The sequence below is a fragment of the Piliocolobus tephrosceles genome, chromosome 5 (assembly GCF_002776525.5).
Source record: "Piliocolobus tephrosceles isolate RC106 chromosome 5, ASM277652v3, whole genome shotgun sequence".
Lineage (NCBI taxonomy): Eukaryota > Metazoa > Chordata > Mammalia > Primates > Cercopithecidae > Piliocolobus > Piliocolobus tephrosceles.
The window spans coordinates 92,208,304-92,231,967 of record NC_045438.1 but is presented as its reverse complement, the minus strand read 5'-3'; the positions used below and the strand labels follow the sequence as shown (position 1 = coordinate 92,231,967).

The 23,664-nt window shown below is 39.3% G+C and overlaps 1 protein-coding gene across 3 annotated transcripts in view; it reads left to right on the top strand.

Annotated features, from left to right (window-relative positions):
• The first annotated feature begins 10,406 nt into the window (after window positions 1–10,406).
• The window catches only part of BCKDHB (branched chain keto acid dehydrogenase E1 subunit beta), a 256,098-nt gene continuing 242,840 nt past the window's right edge, over window positions 10,407–23,664 (top strand). For 2 of the 3 annotated variants that reach the window (XM_026454544.1, XM_026454543.1), the window contains exon 1: window positions 10,407–10,683. In XM_026454544.1, the coding sequence (XP_026310329.1) occupies window positions 10,488–10,683 (196 nt within the window). In that variant the 5' untranslated portion in view covers window positions 10,407–10,487. The remainder of the gene's footprint in view (window positions 10,684–23,664) is intronic. The other variant, XM_026454545.1, reaches the window with a different exon arrangement.

Below are 23,664 nucleotides of genomic sequence, written 5' to 3'. Positions count from 1 at the left end.
TTACTTATAATTTGCAGTTATGTCTGCTAAATTCAATACTGTAACTCTACATCCAAGTTTATAAAGCATAATAAATTTGATGATTGCTTCTTGCATTTTGCTTGAAAAGGTTTACTCTAGCTATTTCCTTAATCATACTTCTGTAGAGGAATTAAGGACCATGGGAGACCAGGTAACATAATTTTAAAAGAAATTTCTGTCAAATCTTGGTTCGAACCCCATTTTCTGCCCTAAGCTTCAGCTTTCTTATCTATAAACTGGAGTTAATAACTGCTTCTTAGGAGCGTGAAGATAAAATAAAATAATGTATGCAATGTATGAGGCTTAGCCTGTTATTATTTGGCAGATGCAAAGGCAGATACACTGAAAGGCTGAAATGGAATTGCTATTGGAAGGTGAACTAATCAAAAGGCACCTTCAAATCTGTACATTGATTTAGAAAATTTAAATCGCAACCTTTCTTAAATACGTAGTATGCGAATCATTGTACAATTGTTTTCTGAAGAATAGTATTGAGTGGTAATAATTTTTATTATCTCATGCCACCTGGTGTCTTGACCAAGCTACTACAATCCGTCATTGTGAGTTTTTTGGGCTGGTCGGGGGGGGGGTGGGGTTTGTTTTATTTTGTTTTCCGAGAGATAAGGCATCTTCCATAATTATGAATTTTTAATAAAAACAATCCTAGTTAATATAACTAGACTTTTTTTCTGGAACAGGCACATATACATCTTTTACATGTGTTTACACGTGTAGATTAATTCAACAAATACTTATTGAGTGATTGGTATGTACAAGTGAATTGTATGTATCATGTGATCTTGTTATCATGACATCCTTCTAGGTAGTTTTAATGTTCTCTCCATGAGACTTGAAGGGTTAAATGATACACTCAAGGTCATTTAGCTAGAAACAGAACTGGTATTTCAACCAATTACTTATCTCACTGTGTCTATTACAGCATATAACAGTTAATTTACCCCAACTTATTTGTACAGCAAGTTTTCTTTTACAAGATAATCCTTTGAATATAGCAACCCTACCAAGAATCTTTAATAGAGTTGCTTTCTTTGGGGCTGAATGTTTATTCCATTTTAATTTCTCAATTCAACTTTTAGTTATATCTCTTTGAAAGACTTTTTCGTGGTTGCTCTAGGAATTGTAAGGAATTATTGCTCTAGGGATTCATTCTTAACATATCACTTCTACTTAGATTCAATATCACATTACTTCATGCAAACTATAAGAATCTTGACTGTATACTTCCATTTATACTTCATCCTTTATCCTATTATTGTCTTATATTTTACATCTAAATACATTACAAACCCCACAACACAGTGTTATAATTTTCACTTTATTTATATTATTTTTTATTATTTTTTAAAGATGGAGTATTGCTATGTTGCCCAGGCTGGTGTCGGACTCCTGGGCTTAAGCAATCCTTTCACCTCAGTCTCCCAAAGCCCTAGGATTACAGGAGTGAACCACCACGCCCACCCATAGTTTTTACTTTAAATAGTCATTTGTCTTTTAATGGAATTAAGATGTGAAAAAAGATGATACCTTTAAAATATTCTCACCTACTTAAGGCTTTTGATTCTTTTCACTCCTTTCATCTAAAAATCATTTCCTTTCTTTCATTTCTGATCTGGTAATTTGATTCTTCTCTTTTTTCTTGGTCAATCTAACTTAAAGATTGTAGATTTTTCTTTTTTTTTATGTTTTCAAAAACTTAGCTTTTGGTTTTGTAATTTACTCTTTTTTCTATTTTTTATTTCATTAATATCTACTCTAATCTCTATTATTTCCTTCCTTCTGATTGCTTTAGACTTAGTTTATTCTTTTCCCCTGCCTCTAGTGACTTAGGCCAGGAATTTGGGTTATTGGTTTGAGATCTTACTTCTTTTTTAACTAGGCATTTACAGCTGTAAATTTTCCACTAAGCACTACTTTAGTTACATATGTTTTAATATGTTGTATCTTTGTTTTCATCCATCTGTTAGTATTTTCTAATTTCTTGTATCAGTCTGTTGTCACAGTCTTATAAAGAAATACCTGAGACTGGGTAATTCATAAAGAAAAGAAGTTTAATTGGCTCCCAGTTCTGCCGGCTGTACAGGAAGCATGGTTGGGAAGGCCTCAGGAAACTTGCAATCATGGCAGAAGGTGAAGGGAAGCCAGCATATCTTACATGGCTAGAGCAGGAGGAAGAGAGATGGGGGGAGGTGCTACACACTTTTTAAACAACCAGGTCTTGTGATAACTCACTCTCATGAAAGAACAGCACCAAAGGGGAAATCTGCCCCCATGATCCAATCACCTCCCGCCAGGCCCCACCTCCAATATTTGGGATTACAATTTGACAAGAGATTTGGCCTGGGACACAGACCCAAACCATTTCCAAACCACAGACCCAAATCATTTCCCTTTGATTTATTTTTTGACCCATTTGATTTTTAATTTCATTCTGTATTCCACTGTGGTCAGAGGAAATAATACTTTGCATTATTTCTATTCTCTTTTTCCTTTTTGTTTTAGAGATGGGGTCTCACTATGTTGCACAGGCTGGAATGTAGTGGCTATTTACAGGTGTAATCATAGTGTACTACAGCCTGAAATCCTGGGCTCAAGTGATTCTCCTGTCTCAGCCTCTTGAGTAGCTAAGACTTTAGGTGCACACCACCATGCCCAACTCTTTCTATTATTTTAAATGTATTGAGGTTTACTTTATGGCCTAACTGTATCTTGGATAAGGTTCTATATACACCTGAGAAAAACGTAGAGTCTGGTGTTTTTAGGTGGAGTGTTCTATAGATATCTGTTAGGTCTAGCTGGTTTACAGTGTGTTTAAGTCTTCCATTTCCTTGCTGATTTTCTGCTTCGTTCTACCCACTATTAAAGGGAGTTATTGAAGTTCCAACTATTGTTATAAAATTGTCCATTTCTCCCATCATTTCTGTCAGTTTTTGCTCCGTGTATGTTGGTACTCTGTTGTTAGGTACATATATGTTTATAATTGCTTACATTTTCCTGATGGATTGACCCTTTTGTCTTCATAAAAATATACTTCTTTATCTGTAGAAACACTATTTTTGTTTTAAAGTCTATTTTTTTCTAATGTTAGTATAGCCTCTCTACCTTTCTTATGGCTGGTGCTTGCAAGATATATCTTTCTATTCTTTTACGTTTAGATATTTGAATCTAAAGGGTGTCTTCTGTAGACAGCATTTATTTGGATCTTGATTTTTCATCCAGTCTAACAATCTCTGCTTTGTATTGTCTATGTTCTTTTTTTTTTTTTTAACCTCTGTTAAAATGGTTATTTTTTCCATTTACCTCTGTTAAAATGATTACTTTTTCCTTTTTCAGTATGTTGATATGGTGAATTGCATTCCTTGATTTTCAAATGTTAAATCAATCTTGCATTCCTATGAATTCTTATGCCCATTTGACCTTGTTATACTGTCATTTTTATATATTGCTTTATTATATTTGCTTTTTCTAAAAAAAAAGATTTTTGCATCTATCCCCATGAGGAATATTTGTAGTTTTCTTTTCTTATAGTGTCTTTATCTGATTTTAATATTAGGTTAATGTTATCATAAAATGAGTTGGGAAATATTACCCTCTCTTCTATATATTGGAAGATTTTTTATATAATTGGTATTATTTCTTACTTAAATGTTTGGTGGAATTCACCAACGAAGCAATCTGAGCTCGAAGTTTTGTTTGTTGGGATGTTTTAAGGTATAAATTTAGCTTCTTTTGTAGATTTAGAACTATTCAGATGATCTTTCTGCTCTAAATAAAGCTTTTTCTAGACTCCCTCTACCTGTGTGAGCCTAATGTTGTCTGTTTATTTTTCATTTTCCCATACATTTTTAGTTTATAGACGTCTCTGTCCTAACTATGCTGTATATGTAAATTGTGTGTGTTTAATTTGCTCCCCTTTATTCTTTCTTTTTAAAAGAGAGGATGTAAGAATATTCAGATTTACGAAGCCACCATTTTCTACAGAAATTCAGAAGACATTTAAGTAGTCTTCTAGTGGCAATTTTCCAGTTTCTGTTCAGAGGAAGTACTTTCATGGTGGGATTTTTTTTTTTTTTTTTTTTTTTTTAATGACTAGAGGGACCACATGGGTACTTCCTGGGCAGGATAGCTGTATAGTCGTTAGGTCTTTTTTTGACTTCCAAGCATCAATTCTCCCTTTGGTTGGTAGCAGCCCCTTGAGTTATGTCTGGGAAATCTTTTTTTACTTTGTATATAGTCTTGGTCAATAGAATACCCTACTGTTCCTTAGTCAAGGGATAGCAATGAACTAATCTTGGCTAGTCAGATTCTCTCTCCTAGAAACTGAATCTTGAGCAGCATCACATAAAGACGTTGCAGCCAATTCATCTTATGAGTTTTAATATTCTTACACATCTCTAAATTAACTCCTGTTACCTGAATCTCTGGGGCCATCCTGGTTTCTGTTCTTTCTGAGTCTGTTTGTTTCTGCCATCTTGTATTTTGAAAAGTAATCATAATTCTGAGTAAGTTAGCAAGAATTGATTTCAGTAGTTGTAACCTAATGACCGTACTTGATAAAAGAGTGAGTGGGGAAAGGTGGTAACTGTTCTTTTCTGGACAGAGAACACAGTATATATAAAGGCTGTTTGTTTTTTATAGGGTTGGTTTGTATCATAGGTGTACTATTTATATCAAAGACATTGGACGGGGGAAAGCTTATTAGAAATGCAGATAGTCTACCCTAGGCCTACTGAATAAGAATTTCTCAGCATGGGGCCTAGAAAATCTAAAATTTGAACAAGTTTCTCAGGGATTACTCTGAGAAGTAAATTTGAGAAACACAGCATAAGGCCACACATTTTGAAATATGAAAAATACAGACTGGAAAACTTTAAACTGCTTAAACTCAACTTAGTTTAATCTCTTTGATCCTATGTTCTCATCTGTAAAGTGAGTGTAGTAAGACTTTGTCATCAGTTGTTTTAAGAGATTAAAATGTGCATAGAAAAGATTTTGGTGTTTCCTCAGTAGAGGAGAGTAGTTGCATCAGTTTTAGGTGTTCAGATTCCATAACCTAAGTGCATGGTAAAACTTGTGACTAGGTAAAATTACAGTTGAAAATAGTTCAAATCCACAATAATAACGTGTAGCTACATTTATGCTTAGGTTGTAGAAAAATGCACTTTTAGTAAGTATATTACTGAGAATGTTTCCTGAAGAGTTAGGATATGTTAGAATAGCTGAACACCATGTAAAGTAGGTTTGTGATTAGAAATCGTGTTCTATTTTTAAAAGATACAAATATACATTCTCAGTCATGCTCCAGGTCAAACAAGTATGGAAGAAGGGCAGGCGATTTTCCATGTAGTGCCATTCCAGTGACAGCTTGTGGATGCTCTAGTTTCTGAAATGTTACTACCTGATGAGACAGAGGATGAGAACTAGAGAAAAGGCTACCAGGTGTTAAATTCTTCCACCCAGGAATACCCATCTATACTTGTGGTCAAATTCATTGATTGGCAAAGCAAGACACATTGCTACACTGGATTTCGGTGGCTAGGGAAGTTCAATCTACCTGAGTTTTTAAAAGCAGAGGGAATAGATACATTGGTATCAACACTGTTTTCCACATGGGGTCTGGATATTAGTATGTTTTGAAAGTTCCCTAGGTGATTCTAATGTGAAGTCAAGGTGGAGCACCACTGGGCCAGGGCTTGTACTGTTTGAAAGAAAGGAAAGAATCAATTGCTCTACTTAAAGTCTCATGTTAATTTGGGTAGGTTAAATGTGTGCATCGTGTGACATTGGCTGACTTCTATTTTACCTGTGTTTAGGAGTGGCTTTACATGGTGAGGAGATCAAATTGTCAAGGGTCATTGGTGGTGACCACTGTGCCCCTGTGCTCTTCTCTCTTTTTCCACACTGGTCATCATCTGGTGTTCCCAGTAAAGTTTGTGATGGAGGTAAGGTAAGATATGGGTCTCAAATTTCTTTTGTCCCAATATTCACAATTATGTAAGCCCTAGTTTTAATTAAGCTGTGAGAAACCTGGCAGTACTCATAAATTACCTGGGGGAATTTAAAAAAATCAATACTGCTGGGCTGGTATGTATTTTTACAGATGAGTAGCTCTCTCTAAAACACTGTTTTACATACAGGCAGATATTAAAATTTGGAGCCGTTTTCTGAGCCATTGATTGTGTCTAAATCCTTCCACTGGACTGAGCCCAAGCTTCCAATAATGTCACTTTTTGATGACCTGTCTTCAGTGACTGGCTTACAGGGCTTCTGTCTACATAGCATGGTTCAAAGTGTTTGAAAGACTGATCACAGTGCATCTCAGGCCCCTGCAGGACATAAGAAGCCAGAGAGAAGTTGCCAAGATGCCGAGGAGGGGGAAGAAGGAATAACTCACATGCTGGATGGGACAGGTGGCTTAGATGAGGGGTTGTCTTAAAATAATGTTGATTTAAACACTGTCTCTGGCACATGTGAGGCTCTCAGTACACACCAGTGAATAGTAGAATCAGAATTTTTAAAATTAGAAGTACCCTAAACCACCTGTAAATGAAGCATAAATCCTCCCAAGAGGCTCCCTGAATAGTGTTCATCCATTCTGTGCTTGACTATTTCAAAGACAGAGAATTCATTAGATGAATGTCATATAGATGGATTCATATAGTATGTAGCCTTTTTAGATTGGCTTCTTTCACTTAGTCATAGAAATTTAAACTTCTTCCATGTCTTCTCATCTCATGGTTAAATATTTCTCTTTCTTTTTCTTTCCTGCTTTTTTTTTTTTTTTTTTTTTTTTTTGAGACAGAGTCTCACTCTGTTGCCCAGGTTGGACTGCAGTTGCACAATCTTGGCCTACTGCAACCTCAGCATTCTGGGTTCAAGCGATTCTCCTGCCTTGGCCTCCTGAATAGCTGGGACTACAGGTGTATATCACCACACCCAGCTAATTTTTGTATTTTTAGTAGAGACAGGGTTTCACCATGTTGATCAGGCTGGTCTCAAATTCCTGACCTCAGGTGATCCACCTGCCTCGGCCTCCCAAAGTGCTGGGATTACAGGCATGAGCCACCACAACCAGCTTAATATTTCTTCTTAGTGCTGAATAATATTCCATTAAGTTTATTTGGTTGCTTCCAAGCTTGGGCAATTATGAATAAAGCTGCTATAAATATTCTGCACAGGTTTTAATGTGGACATATATTTTCACCTTATTTGAGTAAACACCAAGAAGCACTACTGCTGGATTACATGGTGAGAATATGTTAGTTTTATAAAAAACTAAACTGTGTTCCAAAGTGGCTATACCATTTTGCATTGCCACCATCAATGAATGAGAATTCTTTGTCCATTTTCTAACTGGGTAATTTTTCTTTTTTATTGTTGAGTTTAAGAGTTTTACTAAGTATATTCTAGACACAAGTCCCTTATCATTCTGATTTCTGAGTCTCCTCAAGTTCCCTGGCTCTTGCTGCCATAGCTGCACCTCTTTTGGCCACATGGGATAAACATCCTGCTGTTTCAAATGCCATGACATGCTGGGTAGCCTGAGGATTTAGAGATACTTTTCTAGGTTCATCTGCAAAGAAGGATACCTACAGGTCTTTGTAATCTTTGGCTCTACCTCCATGGAAGGTGAGAAAAACCATCTTTTACATTGGTATGTGATTTACAATCTTTTCTTTCAGCACTAATCTTTGTGTCCTAACTCATTCAGGTTTTTGAGGTTTAATTCTCAGAAACTAGTCTATAGAATTCAACCTTTTCTCTCAAATTATTGTCTCTGCCATCAAGTTTAAAATCTATTTTAAAATTCAAAAGCAAGAATTTGATTTCTTTTCTTTCTGCCTCCACGATACCTCTGTTTGAGTTTGAATGGAGGCAGATGCCAGGATGTAATACTGCAAAACTATCATCTTGCTATATAAAATGGTTGTCTAAAAGCAAGCTGAGACTAAACAAGTACAAGTTGCACAGGTAGTGAAGCTTAGTGAGAGTAAGTGATACAAGAGTCATTCTGAAGAGTGAACAGCAACTTTGCTTTGTATTCCAACTCCACAGTCATGGGTTCTGCAACTGGAAGTAGCTTAAGCAAGGAGTGGAATATATATTAAGGATACAGTGATGTGTCATAGAACCCCAGGACCAGAAAGCAGTTAGGCCTTGGGAATAAATGGAATCAGGAACTCAAATGTAATCACACTCTTCACCTTTTCTGGTTCACAAAATTACTGAAAACTCCCATTTTTTGCAGTTCCTAGTGGCATTTAAAGATAATCTGATCTTTGTTTCTAAAATACACTTCCAAAATTCCCAGAAAAGGACAGTTTCCCAAATTGAGTAAATGTGGCCAGGGCTAGGGGAATGGAGGAAAGCCCCACTCTAATAACGTAGATATTTTCATGGTTACCAGGCAGATGGTGTAGTAGACATGGGGGAAATTAAAAAAATTAGTTTGCAAAGCAGGTGAATCTGGCAGATGCTCTCTTTGTTGTTCTTGGCTGCGTGTAGTTGAAAGTTCAAACCTCTTAGACCAGCATACAAAGGCCTTCAAAATCTCCCTTTAATCTAATTTCCTACTTTTTCTGTTAACCCTGTATTATTCCCTATACCCTGAATCTAGAAGCACCAAGCTACTTTCTCTTTCTGGAATGCACTGGGCTCTTCGTGCCTATTAGCCTTTGTACAAATTTCTTCTTAGTTTGGAATGCCTTTTTCTCCCTAGTCTGCCTAGTAACTTCTAGTCATCTTTTAGGTCTAGCTCAGAGTTATATCTGGAAACACTTGATTTTCAAATAATAATTTATTGCTTTTTTTCTGTTTCACTTTGTTGGCACTATTCTAGGATCCCTATCACATTGGATTGCAGTTGTCTAATCTGTCTCTTTTCTCTACCAACTTGAACATTTTAGAAGTAAAACTATGCCTTGATCTTATTTGTCTCAATGGTGGCTTGTCTTTGGGTTGTACGTAGCAGAGGTTCAATAAAATTCTCATCAGTTATTATTTTTCTCTTTTTCTCCCCGACCTAAGTAATCTCAGTACCTCCAGCTCCCTAAATTATCAACAGATAGGAAAAAAAGCTCTATTCATTTTTATCCTTGTTCTTTACTCTCTTTAGTTTAAACCCAAATTTGACTATGCAAATGTAATTTCATTTTGTTACCCCTTTCCTTCATTAAAACAAAAATACCCTTCATGCACATGCAAAATACTCTCCCCCACACTATTAAAAGAGCAGAAATGAACACTAACAAAAGCCAAGATGAAAAATTTCCCCAATGTTGAATTTTTGGACTTAGTGTGGGAGTAGGAAAAATGGAGACATAATTCTGGTCCTCCCTTTGGCAGTTAACAATTGCTGTTTCTCAATCTCAGAAAACACATCTCTCTGCCTTTTCTTTCACCCCATTTCTCCTTTCTCCTCCCTTGCCCCTATGCAAAACCAAAGATGGGTTGAGAGGCCAGGCATAATGGAAGAGGAACATTCTTTTCTTCCACTCCTGCTTCATTCTCTCCCCCTTTCTTCTTCAAATTCTGTTTTGGGCCCATCCTTCCTCACCCTTCCATTTTTATCTGATGGACACACTGTCACTGTTGTCTCTTGTCATATTTGATTTCATGATATTTCATGATTGGTTTTTTTTTGGGTAAATTCATGGACAGAGAATGTATCCTGGTAAACACTTAGATTAAAACAAATTTATACAGTTGATTACTATAAATGAAAATTAGTGACTCAAATTCTCCGGGTTTCTAAGCTGCTTAGACTAAGCCAATCAGGTAATTTTTGCTACTTCTGGGCAAAATGTATCTGAATCTATTCAGTGGATTTGCAGGATGAAATCTAAGTTTACCTCTTTCATCTCTCATTTAAATGCGGAGAAAGAAAATAAAAATCGATATATGCTTATTAAGCATTTTAAGGAGGGTGTGAATAAGGAGCAGAGGCTTTGAGCAGTGACTACAGCAGTCAAAACCAATAACCAATGCCAATCAGTAGCTCTTTTCACCTCTCACACAATAATAGAGACAGGAGAGGATAAAAAAGGGTGACATTAAAAAAAAGTATGGATGTTAAAATGAAAAAAAAACACATTGGAAATGGCACTGTAAATGACACCGTAAAAGATCGCCTCCATGCACTGTGTGGAGCTTTGCAGGCTCGGGTCCTCCCCCGAGGGCCGCAGGACTGACCTCCGGGAGGCTCCACCCCAGAAACTATTTCATTGGCGCCACCACCGCACCACTCTTCCCCTCTTCCGCATGCGCACGAGGAGCAGGAGCCGGCCAGCTCGTCACGTCGCCTTCCCCGCCCCCAAATTTCTGGTTCCGATTGGTCCGTTTCATGGGACCGCCCCTCTGGCCCGACCAATGTGAAAGCCTCCTCGGGTGCTTCGCCCTCCCCGCGGGCAGTGTGCGGCATCGCCTGCGAACCCCGGCGGTGAGCGGGGATGGCGTTTGTAGCGGCGGCTGCAGGCTGCCTGCTCAGGCTCAGGGCGGCAGGGGCTGAGAGGCACTGGCGTCGGTTCCGTGGCGTGGGGCTGGCGCGGGGCTTTCTGCACCCCTCCGCGACTGTCGAGGATGCGGCCCAGAGGCGGCAGGTGGCTCATTTTACTTTCCAGCCAGATCCGGAGCCCCGAGAGTACGGTGAGCCAGGGACTGCCCACTCGGTCCCGCTGTAGCCCGGACTCCCAGGCTCGCAGGCGCCCGCGAGGGGCAGGGGCCGGCAGGCTGCAATCCTTGCATCCCAGCTTATTAACTGCCTTACCCTCTGGAACCTCCTTGCCCCAGGGTCTAACTGTGATTCACTTCTTGCTCTATTTTTGTGAGTGTTCCGCCCCAGAGACGCAGTCCCCCCTCCCTCGTACCTTTGTGATGGGTGAGAGGGCATACTGCCACCTGGAAGGGCCTGAGGGTGGAGGGGTGGTGCCCAGGGAACGCCCCCCCTTTCTGTTCCTCCATCCTTACTTTCTCAACCCAGACCTTAGGTGTTGTTCTAGCCTGCCCGGGACTGGGTCACTAGCTTAGGTAGAGACATTTTATATATATATATAAAATCAATTCTGTTACTCAGTTCCTTGGTTTCTTCTTACCTACAGAAATGTGTGTGTGTGTGTATATATATATGTCCCTTGGTTTCTTCTTACCTAGAGAAATACATATATATATATCCCTTGGTTTCTTCTTACCTGTAGAATTTCTACAGGTAAGAAGAAACCAGGGGACTGAGTAATTGAATTTATTTTCCCAAGGTCACAGAACAGGTTCTTCCTAGAGATGAGAAAGAATCCAGACTTTCTACTTAAGCTTAGTACTGAGCTTGTCCTGGGCTATGCTGCCACTTAGCCAAGGAGGTGAAGGTGATGGGAGGAGGAAGCCATAGGAAGGGTATTAGCAAACTCCTCATAGTATGACTATTGCATGATTTTTACCATTTCTGCAGTTTCATGTAATGTCTCTCATCAGAATATCAGATCCAGTGTCTCTCATCAGAATATCAGGAAACTAGGGAAACATGTATTGCTTCTTTGTCTAATAACTTCTCACGTGCATGCTAGAGCTGACATTTTTGGAAGTGTGTCTTTTCTTGTGGATAAGAATGAACATTTATTGAGTGCTTACCAGGGTCAGGCACTGTGTGTATGTTTCATCGTCTCATTTAAGGGTTAGGACAACCTTAAAAGGTTGGTAAAGTTTTTATTCCCATTTTGCAGTTAGGTTAATGGAAGTCTTGAGACAGTCTTTGTCCAGGATTACACAGATAAGTTAGTGGTAGCTCCAGAGCTCCAGCTTTGGAATCTAATTGATCAGATTCCAGAGCTTCCATTCTAAACAATGTACTAAGATGCATGTAGATATAATTTACTAGGAGGGTGTCCCAATATTGTGAAACAGTAGGTACCATAAAGGTTAATAGTAGTTTTTTTTTTTCCCCACCGCCAAGATGAGCCCTCAATTCTATCTTCAAAGTGGAGAATATTCCACCTTTCCATAGTTGTAAATTTACTAAAATCTAAGTAAAATGATATCATGTTATGATATATATCATTATATATATAAACTTGTTCTTATTTTAAAAATAATACAAACATATTACAGGTAATTTGGATAACAGAGAAAAAGTAAAAAAAAAAAAAAAAAAATCTGCTGGGCGCAGTGGCTCATGTCTGTAATCCCAGCACTTTGGGAGGCCGAGGTGGGTGGATCACCAGGTCAAGAGATGGAAGCCATCCTGACCAGTGTGGTGAAACCCCGTCTCTACTAAAGATACAAAAATTAGCTGGGCATGACAGCGCACGCCTGTAGTCCCAGGTACTTGGGAGGCTGAGGGAGGAGAATCGCTTGAACCCGGGAGGTGGAGGTTGCAGTGAGCTGATATCGTGCCACTGCACTCCAACCTGGCGACAGAGCAAGACTCCATCTCAAGAAAACCCCAAAAAGCAACCAAACAAACAAAAATTGCCACCCACTACTAACATTTTGGGTGTATCCTTACAGGTATTTCCTTTTAGTTTAGTATTTTCCGTACTTTTAGTTTTAATACAAATACAACTTACGTAGTCAGAAGGATAATCCTATCATTCTCTGGAGTTTTTATAACCTTCTTGAGAATTTAGAAGAAATGTTCCATGGAGTAGAGATGCTACAAGTCTTTTACAAGTTAAACTCTTGACTTCGGAATCAGATTGTCCTAAATTTGATCTTGTCTTGACTATCTGCAACTCTGGAGTTATCACTTATCTTCTATAAGCCTCAGTTTCTTTATATGTAAGGGGTTAATAATAATACCTACTTCAGAAGGTTGTTCTGAGGGCTACATAAAACAATGTCTATAATATACTTAACACTGTTTGACAACTGAGAATCAAGCATTCACTCAATAAGTGGAACCTTTAATTACCATTATGTTTTTGTTGCTAAAGTTTTGCAGTTTTATAAATAATGCAGATATAAGCATTTAATGCGTCTGGGTTTTATGTATCTGAGATGATTTCTTTAGGATAGAGTCCTGAATGCTTTAGTGCATTTTAACTGCATAGTTCAAATTTATACCCTAGTTTATACCCCATAACATGTATAATAGTGTGAGTATTGGATATTAATGCTAAAATTAGGTGTGTTCATGTACACTTTTGGATATTTTGTGTTACCTGTACTTTGTTTTAATTTTTATTTGTTTCATTTCCATTGAGGAATATTTTCCCATGTTTTTGTTAACTTGATTTATTTTTACTTAAGAATTGAGTATTAGATGTGTTTACATATTTTTAAAAGTATGCTCAGTATTTTTCCTATCAATACTATCTACCATTATTGCATAGTTGCTCTTTTCCAGGTGTTGTGTTAGACGTCAGTTTATAATCCTTACAGTAACCTTGTGAGGTAGACAATATTATGCTCATTTTAAAGATGAGAAAATTGAGGCTCGGAAATGTTAGTACTTGCCCAAGTCTGGTAAGTAGCAGAGCCAGAGTTTGAATCCTGAGGTGTCTGACTCCAAAGCCTCCCACACTACTTATATACTAAGATTTTTGTCTGTTAAAAAATATTAAAGAAGATACTAACTTTCTGCTTTTCACATGTGCTGCAAATACTTTCCATTCTTTTATTTTGATTGTTTTGACATATAAAAGGTACTGCTGAAACAGGAAGTAGTCAGATTAGACTCTGAGTTGGTGACAATGCTGCTTTATGCTGGCATGTTTGCTCCCTTTATTACACTGTGTTGTTCTCTGAGAACAGTTCATCTTGGCTTCTCCATGCCCCTGATTCTTGGGCATTGTGTGGATGTGAGTTTGTTTATTCAGTCATTCTATGCATTTTTATTTTCTCCTGGATGCCAGACTCTCTGCTAGCTGTTAAGGATGTGATTATGGACCTGTCAGAAGGTAATCTGAACCTTCTTTTTGGACACCTTGTATCCCCTGTCTGCGAGGAAATTCAAATTTTTTGTAGTATTTTCATCCAGGGTTGAGCTACACATAAGAAGGTCATCTATATACTGGAGTATACTCCCATTTCTTAATTGCAGACCCCTCAGATCCCTCTCTAAGGCCCAGGCAAAGCAATGGGGGCTATCCTGAAAACCCTGAGGGAGAACTGTCCAAGTGGACTTGTTTTTCTCTGGTATTTGGATTTTCCCATTCAAAGGCAAAAAGGTATTGGGATTCTGGGGCCAGAGGAATGGAAAAGGAAGCATCTTTTAGGTCTAGGACTGAGAACCATTTAGCATCCCTTGGCACCTGAGCCAGGAGGGTATATGGATCTACCACCAATGGGTGGACCCACCAGTGGGTCTTAAGAGCCCGTGGGTAAGTAATACCTCAGCTGTGGATGCTTGGCCTTTTCTTGCTTCCAGCTTAATTGGGTATTGTTTTCTATTATAAATAGCTAGGGGTCTTTAAGCTGTATTTTGACTGGCACTGCTGTTTTAGCCTTCCCTGGTTTTCCAGTATACCATGCCAGTGTGTTAACCTGCTTATTAATGTGATCTGGGACAGTGTCTGTATTTTTGACTTTTAGCAATTTCACCAGATGATGCTTAAATTGTAGTAGTGCCTCTATTTTAACCATAATATCTCTTTCCAACAGGGGGACTGGGCAGCTTGGTACTACTAGAAATTCCTGTTGGAAGATTGTTTCTCAAATTGACAAATCAAAGGAGGAGTAAAGGATCTTATTTGTGGCTTTCCTTCCATTCCCATAATGGTCGTGGACTGGGAGGAAAGTTTTCCTACATAAGCAGTAAGGAAAGAAACTGAATTTGTATTGAAAAGAAACTGAATTTGCCCATGACATCCAGAGTTACCTGGGGGCTCCTCAGTAGTAATTATGATGTTCCTGAACAGGGGCAGTGAGGAAGACCCTGGGCCGCTTCAGTCTTCATCTGATTTCTCTTTTTGCACTGCTAGAGTTTTGCCTTATTGAACCCCTTGGTGGGAGCAGGGCCAGTCAATCTTCCAACGCCGGGGGTCGTAACTGATGCCCTCACATTTTTGGCAGGGGACTGGCAGGGGCTTAATACAGTCCTTCATCCAATTCTCGATTTTCTTGCATTTGAAGCACGAGCCTTTGCTGTCCAGATTATCAGAGGCAAGCCAAATCAACCAAATTCCAAGTGGCTGGTGTTCTCCATCAATTCCTGCAGGCCTGAAATAGGTAGCCTAGGAATTCCAGATAAATAGAACACGTGATGACTTGCTGGAAATTCACAGGAAACAAAATAACAATTCTCAGAACCAAATAAAAGCCTTCCACTAGAAACTAAAAAATGTCTATAGTCTATATATGGTTTTATATATATGCATACACAAGTAAAACCCAAAGGAGAGCAAATAGCAAACATGAAAATTAGAAGCAAAAACAAATAAACAGGAAACCATCCCTAAATTTTTGCTACTTAGTCTATCTGGGGGCTACAGTGTTACCCAGAGTCCCCCAGAAATCCACATAATGAATATTTTATTCCTGATACGCAACTCAATATCCTTAATTCCACCAGTATCACCATACATACTGTGCAATGAAGAAATTCACTCTAGGTACATGACCAATAAGTACTCCAGTGCCAGCTTGTTTAGTAAAGTTATACTTAAGTCATGTGAACTTGACAATTGCTTAAACTTATTTACTTAATGTATGAGTGCTCCTTAATTATAAGCCAATAATAATAATAAGCCAGTAATAGACACAACATATAACAATAAGTGTACATACAAATAAACACATCTAGACATGTATACACAAACACAAATGAAGATCCAATAGCTTTTACCTTGGAACTCTAGCCATGAGATAGTAATATAAGCCCACTGGTTTTACTGTTTGACCCAATGAGTAATCCAGTGAAGGCTGTGAACCAAAATTTCAGGTCAAGCAGTTTCCTTGGTAGTTTGATTTTTAAAGGCCAAACCTCCCCAGACTCCAAACACTGGGGCCAAACAGCACCAAAAGAGAACACCACATGCTAACTAGGCCAACCGGACTTAGAACAGCAGCACAAAAGCCTGGATACATGCACCTCCATCCCACCTTCCCATTCAACAGCAAACTCCAGAACTCCAAGCAATATTGGGCCAAACAGTGTTGCAAGACAGTGTCAAGTTTACTGAATCCTTATTTCCCATGACTATATCAAACACACACAAACAATGACCAGAGCACAGTCCAACTACTGCAGCAACAAACAAGCGCCAAGAGTGTCCAAACTGTCCCATTGTCACCTGCTAGAGAAAATTCCAAGGAGGCCTTTGTACTAGACCTCAGAACCTCTGCCGAGGGTGTCCCCTTTGGAGAGGTTCAGGTCTAGAGTTGGATCCCCCGGGGTGTTCCCCTTTGGGGTCCAATCTTAGAGTGTCAGACGTCTCTGACTTTAGTTGGGCATAGGTGCTGCTTTGTATGTTATCCCTCCAGAGGTGATGGCCTACTATGAACTTTGTTTTGTTCCTTGTTGAAAGCCTCAACTTGTAGCATACTTATAATTTGATAAGGCCATGCTTTCCCTTGCTTCCCATTCCACTAGAGTGATAGCCATGAACTTTAATGATAGGAACCGGAGGCTGGGTACATTTCTTTTGTCCTTAGCAAGTCAAATAGATAGACTAGGAGAAAGGTCAAAACTCCTAAGAGATATTAATGTTTGCCATTACTGGTTAACTCTATAGGATAATTTGGCATAAGAACTCTGTGGGAGAATTTAGCATAAGAAAACAAAGTTTAAGTCACCTGAAACATGTGTGAATTCATACTGGATGAGCTGCTGTGGCCAATTGCAACACATGTAAGGATCAGGGACTATAGCCGGAAAATATAGAAAGGAGTCCTCCCCTTCCCCCTCCTGGTATGGGCAGCTATTCCCCTTGGCCTTCAGGTAACACTGGAAAGTGGCCATGGCCAGTTGCCCACAATTATCAAGGAGCTACTAGGAAATGGCCACTGAAAGACTGAAAAAGAAAAAAAAGAAAAGGACTCAGGCCTCTCACCAAACTAAGTGGTGGTGGTCAGGTGCTTCCACAGAGAAAACTCTCGATTTCACTGGAGAGTGGCCGGCCAGAAACCTGCAGTTGCCTCTGTGCTTAGGCACTGTCTGCTGAAGGGCCCAAGTTGGAAAGGGAAAGGAGAGAAAAAAGCATTTCCCTGTATGGAGCAGAAAGAAAAGGAGAAGAAAAATAAATCTCCAGTTTTGGACTTACCTCCTGGCTGGCTTACCAAAATACATTACTGGTGGAGGATGTCCAGGTTCTTGGCATTTTGAACAAAGAATTGGACAAAGGCACAAAGAAAGCAAGGTAAAAACGAAGCGACAAAAGCAGAGATTTATTGAAAATGAAAAGTACACTCCACAGGGTGGGAGCCTGCTGGAGCAAGTGGCTGAAGAGTGCAGGTTACAGAATTTTCCGGGGTTGGTCACTTTCCGCAACCAATCAGAAGCTGAAGTGAAGTTACAAAGTTACACCCTATGCAAATGTCTAACCGGTTGCAGAAAGCAACCTATCAGAGTCTGAAGTGAAGTTACAAAGTTATACTCCTATGCAAATAAAGACTTGGCCCATGACTAGCCTGATTGGTTGTGGGAGGGGATCAATCCAAGGTACTTTGAAATTTTTCACCTGCCACGCAGAAAAGGGACAGGAGGATTGCAAAGGGAGTAGCCTCTGGTCCTTTTGTTACTTGGACATGGAAAGTTGGGGTTTTCCTTTTGATTTAGTTCTAGGAAGTTAGCATGAGTTGACCTTAGGTTCCCTGCCTCCAGACCCTATTCTGCCTCAAAGGAAATAAATGGCAAGCTCTGGAATAGAATATGGTAGTGCTAGATTTCTTTCTTTTTTTTTTTTTTTAAAATACAGGGTCTCACTCTGTTGTCTAGGCTGGAGTGCAGTGGCTCAATCATGGCTCACTGCAGCCTCTACTTTCCGGGCTTAGGTGGTCCTCATACTCAGCCTCCAGGGTAGCTGGGACTACAGGCATGCACCACCATGCCTGGGTAATTTTTTGTAGTTTTTGTAGAGCTGGGGTTTCACCATGTTGCCCAGGCTGGTCTTGAACTCCTGAGCTCAAGCAGTCCTCTTGCTTTGGCCTCCCAAAGTGCTGGGATAAAAGGCATGAGCCACCATGCCTGGCTAGTGCTGCTAGATTTAAGCTATATTTTGGAAGGAGGATTTCATAGGTTGGATGTGAAGGATGAATAAAAGGAAGACATTGAAGATACCTTACTGGTTTGTGGATCGGGAACCTGGGTGGAGGTTAGTGCTGTTTGCTAAGGTGGAAAAGATTAGTTTTGGGAGCTGACACAAGAGTTCAGTTTTGTGCTTATTGAAAAGCTCAAGAAACTCAAGTGGAGAACTATTGACTGTTGGATATAAAAGTCAGGAGTTCAGAGGAGAGGCCTGGCTGGGTTGGAATAACAATTTGGCAGTCACCAACATATAAAGGGGTTTTAAAACCACTTAGAGATTGAGTAGAGGAGCCAGCTTAAAGGAAGGGAAGCACCATTGTTTCTTGACAGAAGTTACCAGGTGCCCTGAGATGGGGCAACCCAGGGACTCTAGACACAGTCTCTTCAACTTTACACCTCTGTTCCTCTCACTTTTGTTGTCGTTAGTTGACCCTTCCTCATCCTCTGCCAATACCATTTACTTCCTTTCTTATCGTGGATATGTGATATACACTGGCACCTTACAAAGGCAATTGCATTTATGGATCTTTCACTTCATTTTATTTTAAGAGAAGGGGTCTTGCTATGTTGCCCAGGCTGAAGTGCAGTGGCTAGTCACAGCCACGATCATCATGTACTACAACCCTGAACTCTCCTGGGCTCAAGTGATCCTCCTGCCTCAGCCTCCTGAGTAGTTGGGACTATAGTCATGCACTACTGTGCCTGGCCCATTTACATTTTAATTCAAAATGTTCTGTCCCTGACATTTGGATTCTCCCTCAATGTTATTTTATGAAGTAGATGCTGGCTAACTCTTCAGTAGAGTTTAGAATAAGATAGAGGTACATGCCTGGCCAATAGAAAGGGATTCCTGGAGAATAGGGTTTCTGGAGGGAGGATAGAGGTTTTGTTGGGGAAAACAGGTAGTTTCTTATGTATCCTGTTATTTCATGATGTGAATTAGTGCCAAATTGTTTCATTGACATCATTCATCATGCTTCAGTAGGTATATACTGATTGTCACTTGTGTGTCAGACACTGTGATAAATGCTGGGGTTTCTTTTTTTTTTTTTTTTTTTTTTTTTTTGAGACAGAGTCTCACTCAGTCACCTAGGCTGGAGTGCAGTGGCGTGATCTTGGCTCACTGTGAGCTCCGCCTCCCAGGTTCTCGCCATACTCCTGCCTCAGCCTCCCAAGTAGCTGGAACTACAAGCGCCTGCCACCACGCCTGGCTAATTTTTTGTGTTTTTAGTAGAGATGGGGTTTCACCGTGTTAGCAAGGATGGTCTCAATCTCCTGACCTTGTGATCCACCTGCCTCGGACTCCCAATGCTGGGCTTTCTAAGAGGAATATGATAAGGATGTGCTATAACACACAGGTCTATATCAATAACTAGGCAGCACAGTGGAAAGCCAGTGCCGAACGTACTGGCACAATCTTCACTTTCTGCAAGTAGTCTCTAATTTTCTGTATCATAGCTGTATATTTTTATGTGTTTGGATCTAAGCTATAAATACACTCACTGACCATGTGCTCTGCTTTTGGCCTTATTTATTTCTGGAGATTGCTGACATTTGCCCTTTTCCTCAGATGCTCTATCCCTGTGGGAGGCTTCTCTCTCCCTTTTACGCTACTGCATACTGCATAGTTATTCAAAACCTACCCCATCAGACTGTTGATGAAATAACACCTCTCATTTGCCCCCCTCCTTCTGCAGTTTGTCTTTGAATGTGACATTGGTAGGTCTTTTTGCTTACACATTTCTTTCTCTTTAAGTTGTTGGTTAACATTTTTCTTTTAGTTTCCTTAAACCTTTATTGAAACAGTGTTTGCATGTGTTTGTTCATTCATTCATTCAACCAATATTTACTTAGCACCTCTTACACGTCAGGCCCTGTTTGAGCACTGAAGACACAGCTCTGATCAAAAGCATTTAAGGATACCAGTCCTCTTGGAGCTTATGTTCCATTATGATCTTTACATTCTGCCTATATGTCACCTTATTTTTTCAGCAGTGCTGATGACTTGCATATTCATGATTCTTTACCTAGTACAATTTCAAGTAAACAACTCGATGCCAGCCACAGAGCCCTGTTTTAACAATGGGCAACCATTAACTTGCATCCTTGATTTAGGAGAACGTATGCTGCTGTATTTTGTTGTTTGTTTTGCTATACCTTTTTATGTTGAAAAAGAATTACCAGTCTGGTTTTAAAATGTAGCAGTCATGTGTTAATACTGTGTGATTGCATAATTTGGTAGCTGTGCTTAATAAATTTTTAGTGATGTATATAGATTATTTTTTAACAGTCTTACCAGTAGTACAGCTTTGGTTAGCACATACTGTAGGTAGGTTTATCGTACTATGGCAGACATAAGCATAGTCTATCAATAGTCTTTGATGTAACCTCTAGGAGAATAAATAACTCTAGGGAAAATACATATTTAAAAAATCTTACCTGTGAATAACTTGTGATTTCTTCTTGCCTTGTCTACAAATCATGCTGTAACTTTAAATTGAAAAGTAAATGTTGCTCCATTAAAATTTTTCATTTAAAACTTAGAAAAGTATCTGGTAGAATAGCAATTAATCCAAAACCATAAAATTTTGAATCTATTTGAAAAACTATTCAGGAGTGAAAGTTTAGGTGTTCACATGGAAATAATTACCTTTAAATACCCTTACTGGTAAATTATTTTATACAAGACGAATAGATTCTTTGTGGTTATCAAGAAATAATTTAAATGTTTACTTTGTATGATTTTTATTATTAAAGTCTTTGCTTCCTCCCTACTAATAACTTGCTAAGCGTGAGTGCAATAAGATGTCATGTCATTCAGTATTAATCTGAATGGTCAGCAGACTTGAAATAAATGGCAACTTGGATATTTAGACATTTTGTTGGAGTAGGCCCCCAAATCTGGCCATAAACTGGCCCCCAAACTGGCCGTAAACAAAATCTCTGTAGCACTGTGACATGTTCGTGACAGCCGTGACGCCCATGCTGGAAGGTTGTGGGTTTACCAGAATGAGGGCGAGGAACACCTGGCCCACTCAGGGCGGAAAACTGCTCAAATGCGTTCTTAAACCACAAACAATAGCATGAGCAATCTGTGCCTTAAGGGCATGCTCCTGCTGCACATAACTAGCCAGAGCCTATGCCTTTGTTTCCTGTAAGGAATACTTTTAGTTAATCTATAATCTATAGAAACAAGGCTTATCACTGGCTTGTTGTCAATAAATAGGTGGGTAAATCTCTGTTCGAGGCTCTCAGCTCTGAAGGCTGTGAGACCCCTGATTTCCCACTCCACACCTCTATATTTCTGTATGTGTGTCTTTAATTTCTCTTGCTGTGCAGGGTTAGGGTCTCCCCGACCGAGGTGGTCTCAGCACATTTTTATTCTGGCTAGGTTCTTAACTATGGAAATCCTCATAGACAAGTCAAGATCTTAACTTTATGAAATGTATGCAGCAGGAGAGTCAGTGGGAATGTCACTGTGACTGGGAAAAATGTTTACTCAAAACTATTATCTTCTGAAGCTGGGCACCAATAAATACTTGAAGAATATTTATAAAATCAAGAAGGATTTAAGGAAAGTACAGGCATACCTCGGACATATTGTGGGTTTGGGTCCAGACCACTACAATAAAATGAATATTGCAATATAGTGAATATTACAATAAAGTGAGTCACACAAATGTATTGGTTTCCCAGTGCATATAAACATGTTTACATTGTACTGTAGTCTAGTAAGTGTGCAATAGCATTATATCTAAAAGATCAGTGTACATACTTTAATTAAGAAATACTTTATCAATAAAAATTGCCAACTATCATCTGAAACTTTGGCAAGTCATAATCTTTTTGCTGGTGGAGAGTGTTGCCTTGATGTTGATAGCTACTGACTGATCAGAGTAGTGGTTGCTGAAGGTTGTGGTGGCTGTGGCAACTTTATTAAAATAAAAAAAAGAACAATGAAGTTTGCTGCATTGATAGAATCTTCCTTTCATGGCAGATTTCTCTGTAACATGTGATGCTGTTTGATAGCATTTTACCACAGTAGAACTTTTTTTTTTCAGAATTGAAATCAATTATCCCATCCCTGCCACTTCTTTATCAGCTAAGTTTATGTAATATTCAAAGTCCTTTGTTATCATTTCAACAGTGTTCATGGCATCTTCATCAGTAATAGATTTCATCTCAAGGATCCACTTTTTTTGAATTCATAGAAAGTAATAGATTCCATCTCAAGACTCCACTTTCTTTGAGTTCTTTAGGTTGCATCCGTAAAGAACAACTCCTCATCCATTAAAGTTTTATCATCAGATTGTAGCAATTCAGTCACATCTTCAGGCTGCACTTCTAGTTCTCTTGCTATTTCTACCATGTCTGCAATTACATTCTCCTCTGAAGTTTTGAATCCCTCAAAGTCATCCATGAGGCTGGGTGTGGTGGCTCATGCCTGTAATCCTACCACTTTGGGAGGCCAAGGCTGGCAGATCATCTGAGCTCAGGAATTTGAGACCAGCCTGGGCAACATGGGGAGAACTGGGCTCTATGAAACATAGAAAAAAATTAGCAGCCTGTAATCCCTGGGGTGGCTATGGCATGAGAATTGGTTGAACCTGGGAGGTGGAGGTTGCAAAAGAAAAAATAAATAAATAAAATAAAATGAATGAATGAATGAAAGAATGAAGTAATCCATGAGAGTTGGAATCAATTTATTTCAAGCTCTTAAAAATGTTGACTTATTTTTTACTATTTTTTGAGACAGAGTCTCACTCTATCACCCAGGCTGGAGTGCGGTGGCATAATCTTGGCTCACTGCAACCTCCACCTCCTGGGTTCAAGTGATTCTTGTGCCTCAGCCTCCTGAGTAACTGGGAGCACAGGTATGCACCACCACACTGGGCTAATTTTTTATAGTTATGGTAGAGGATGGGGTTTCGCCATGTTGGCCAGGCTGGTCTTGAACTTCTGGTCTCAAGTGATCCGCCCCCACTTGGCCTCACAAAGTGCTGGGATTTCAAGTGTGAGCCACCACGCCTGGCCAATGTTGACATTTTGAAATTTGATGAACCATGAACATTCTAAATGGCATCTAGAATAGTCAGTCCTTCCCACAAGATTTTCAATTTACTTGCCCAGAACATCAGAGGAGTCATTATTTATGGCAGATATAGCCTTACAAAATGTATTTCTTAAATAATAAGACTTGAAAGTAGAAATTACTCCTTGATCTGTGAGCCACAGAATTGATGTATTAGCAGGCTTGAAAACAATGTTAATCTTTTTTTTCCAATTTTTAAAAATTATACTTTAAGTTCTGGGGTACATGTGCACAACGTGCAGGTTTGATAAATAGGTATGTGCCATGTTGGTTTGCTGCACCCATCGACTCATCATTTACATCAGGTATTTCTCCTAATGCTATTCCTGCCCCAGGCCCCCAATCCCCGACAGACCCTGGT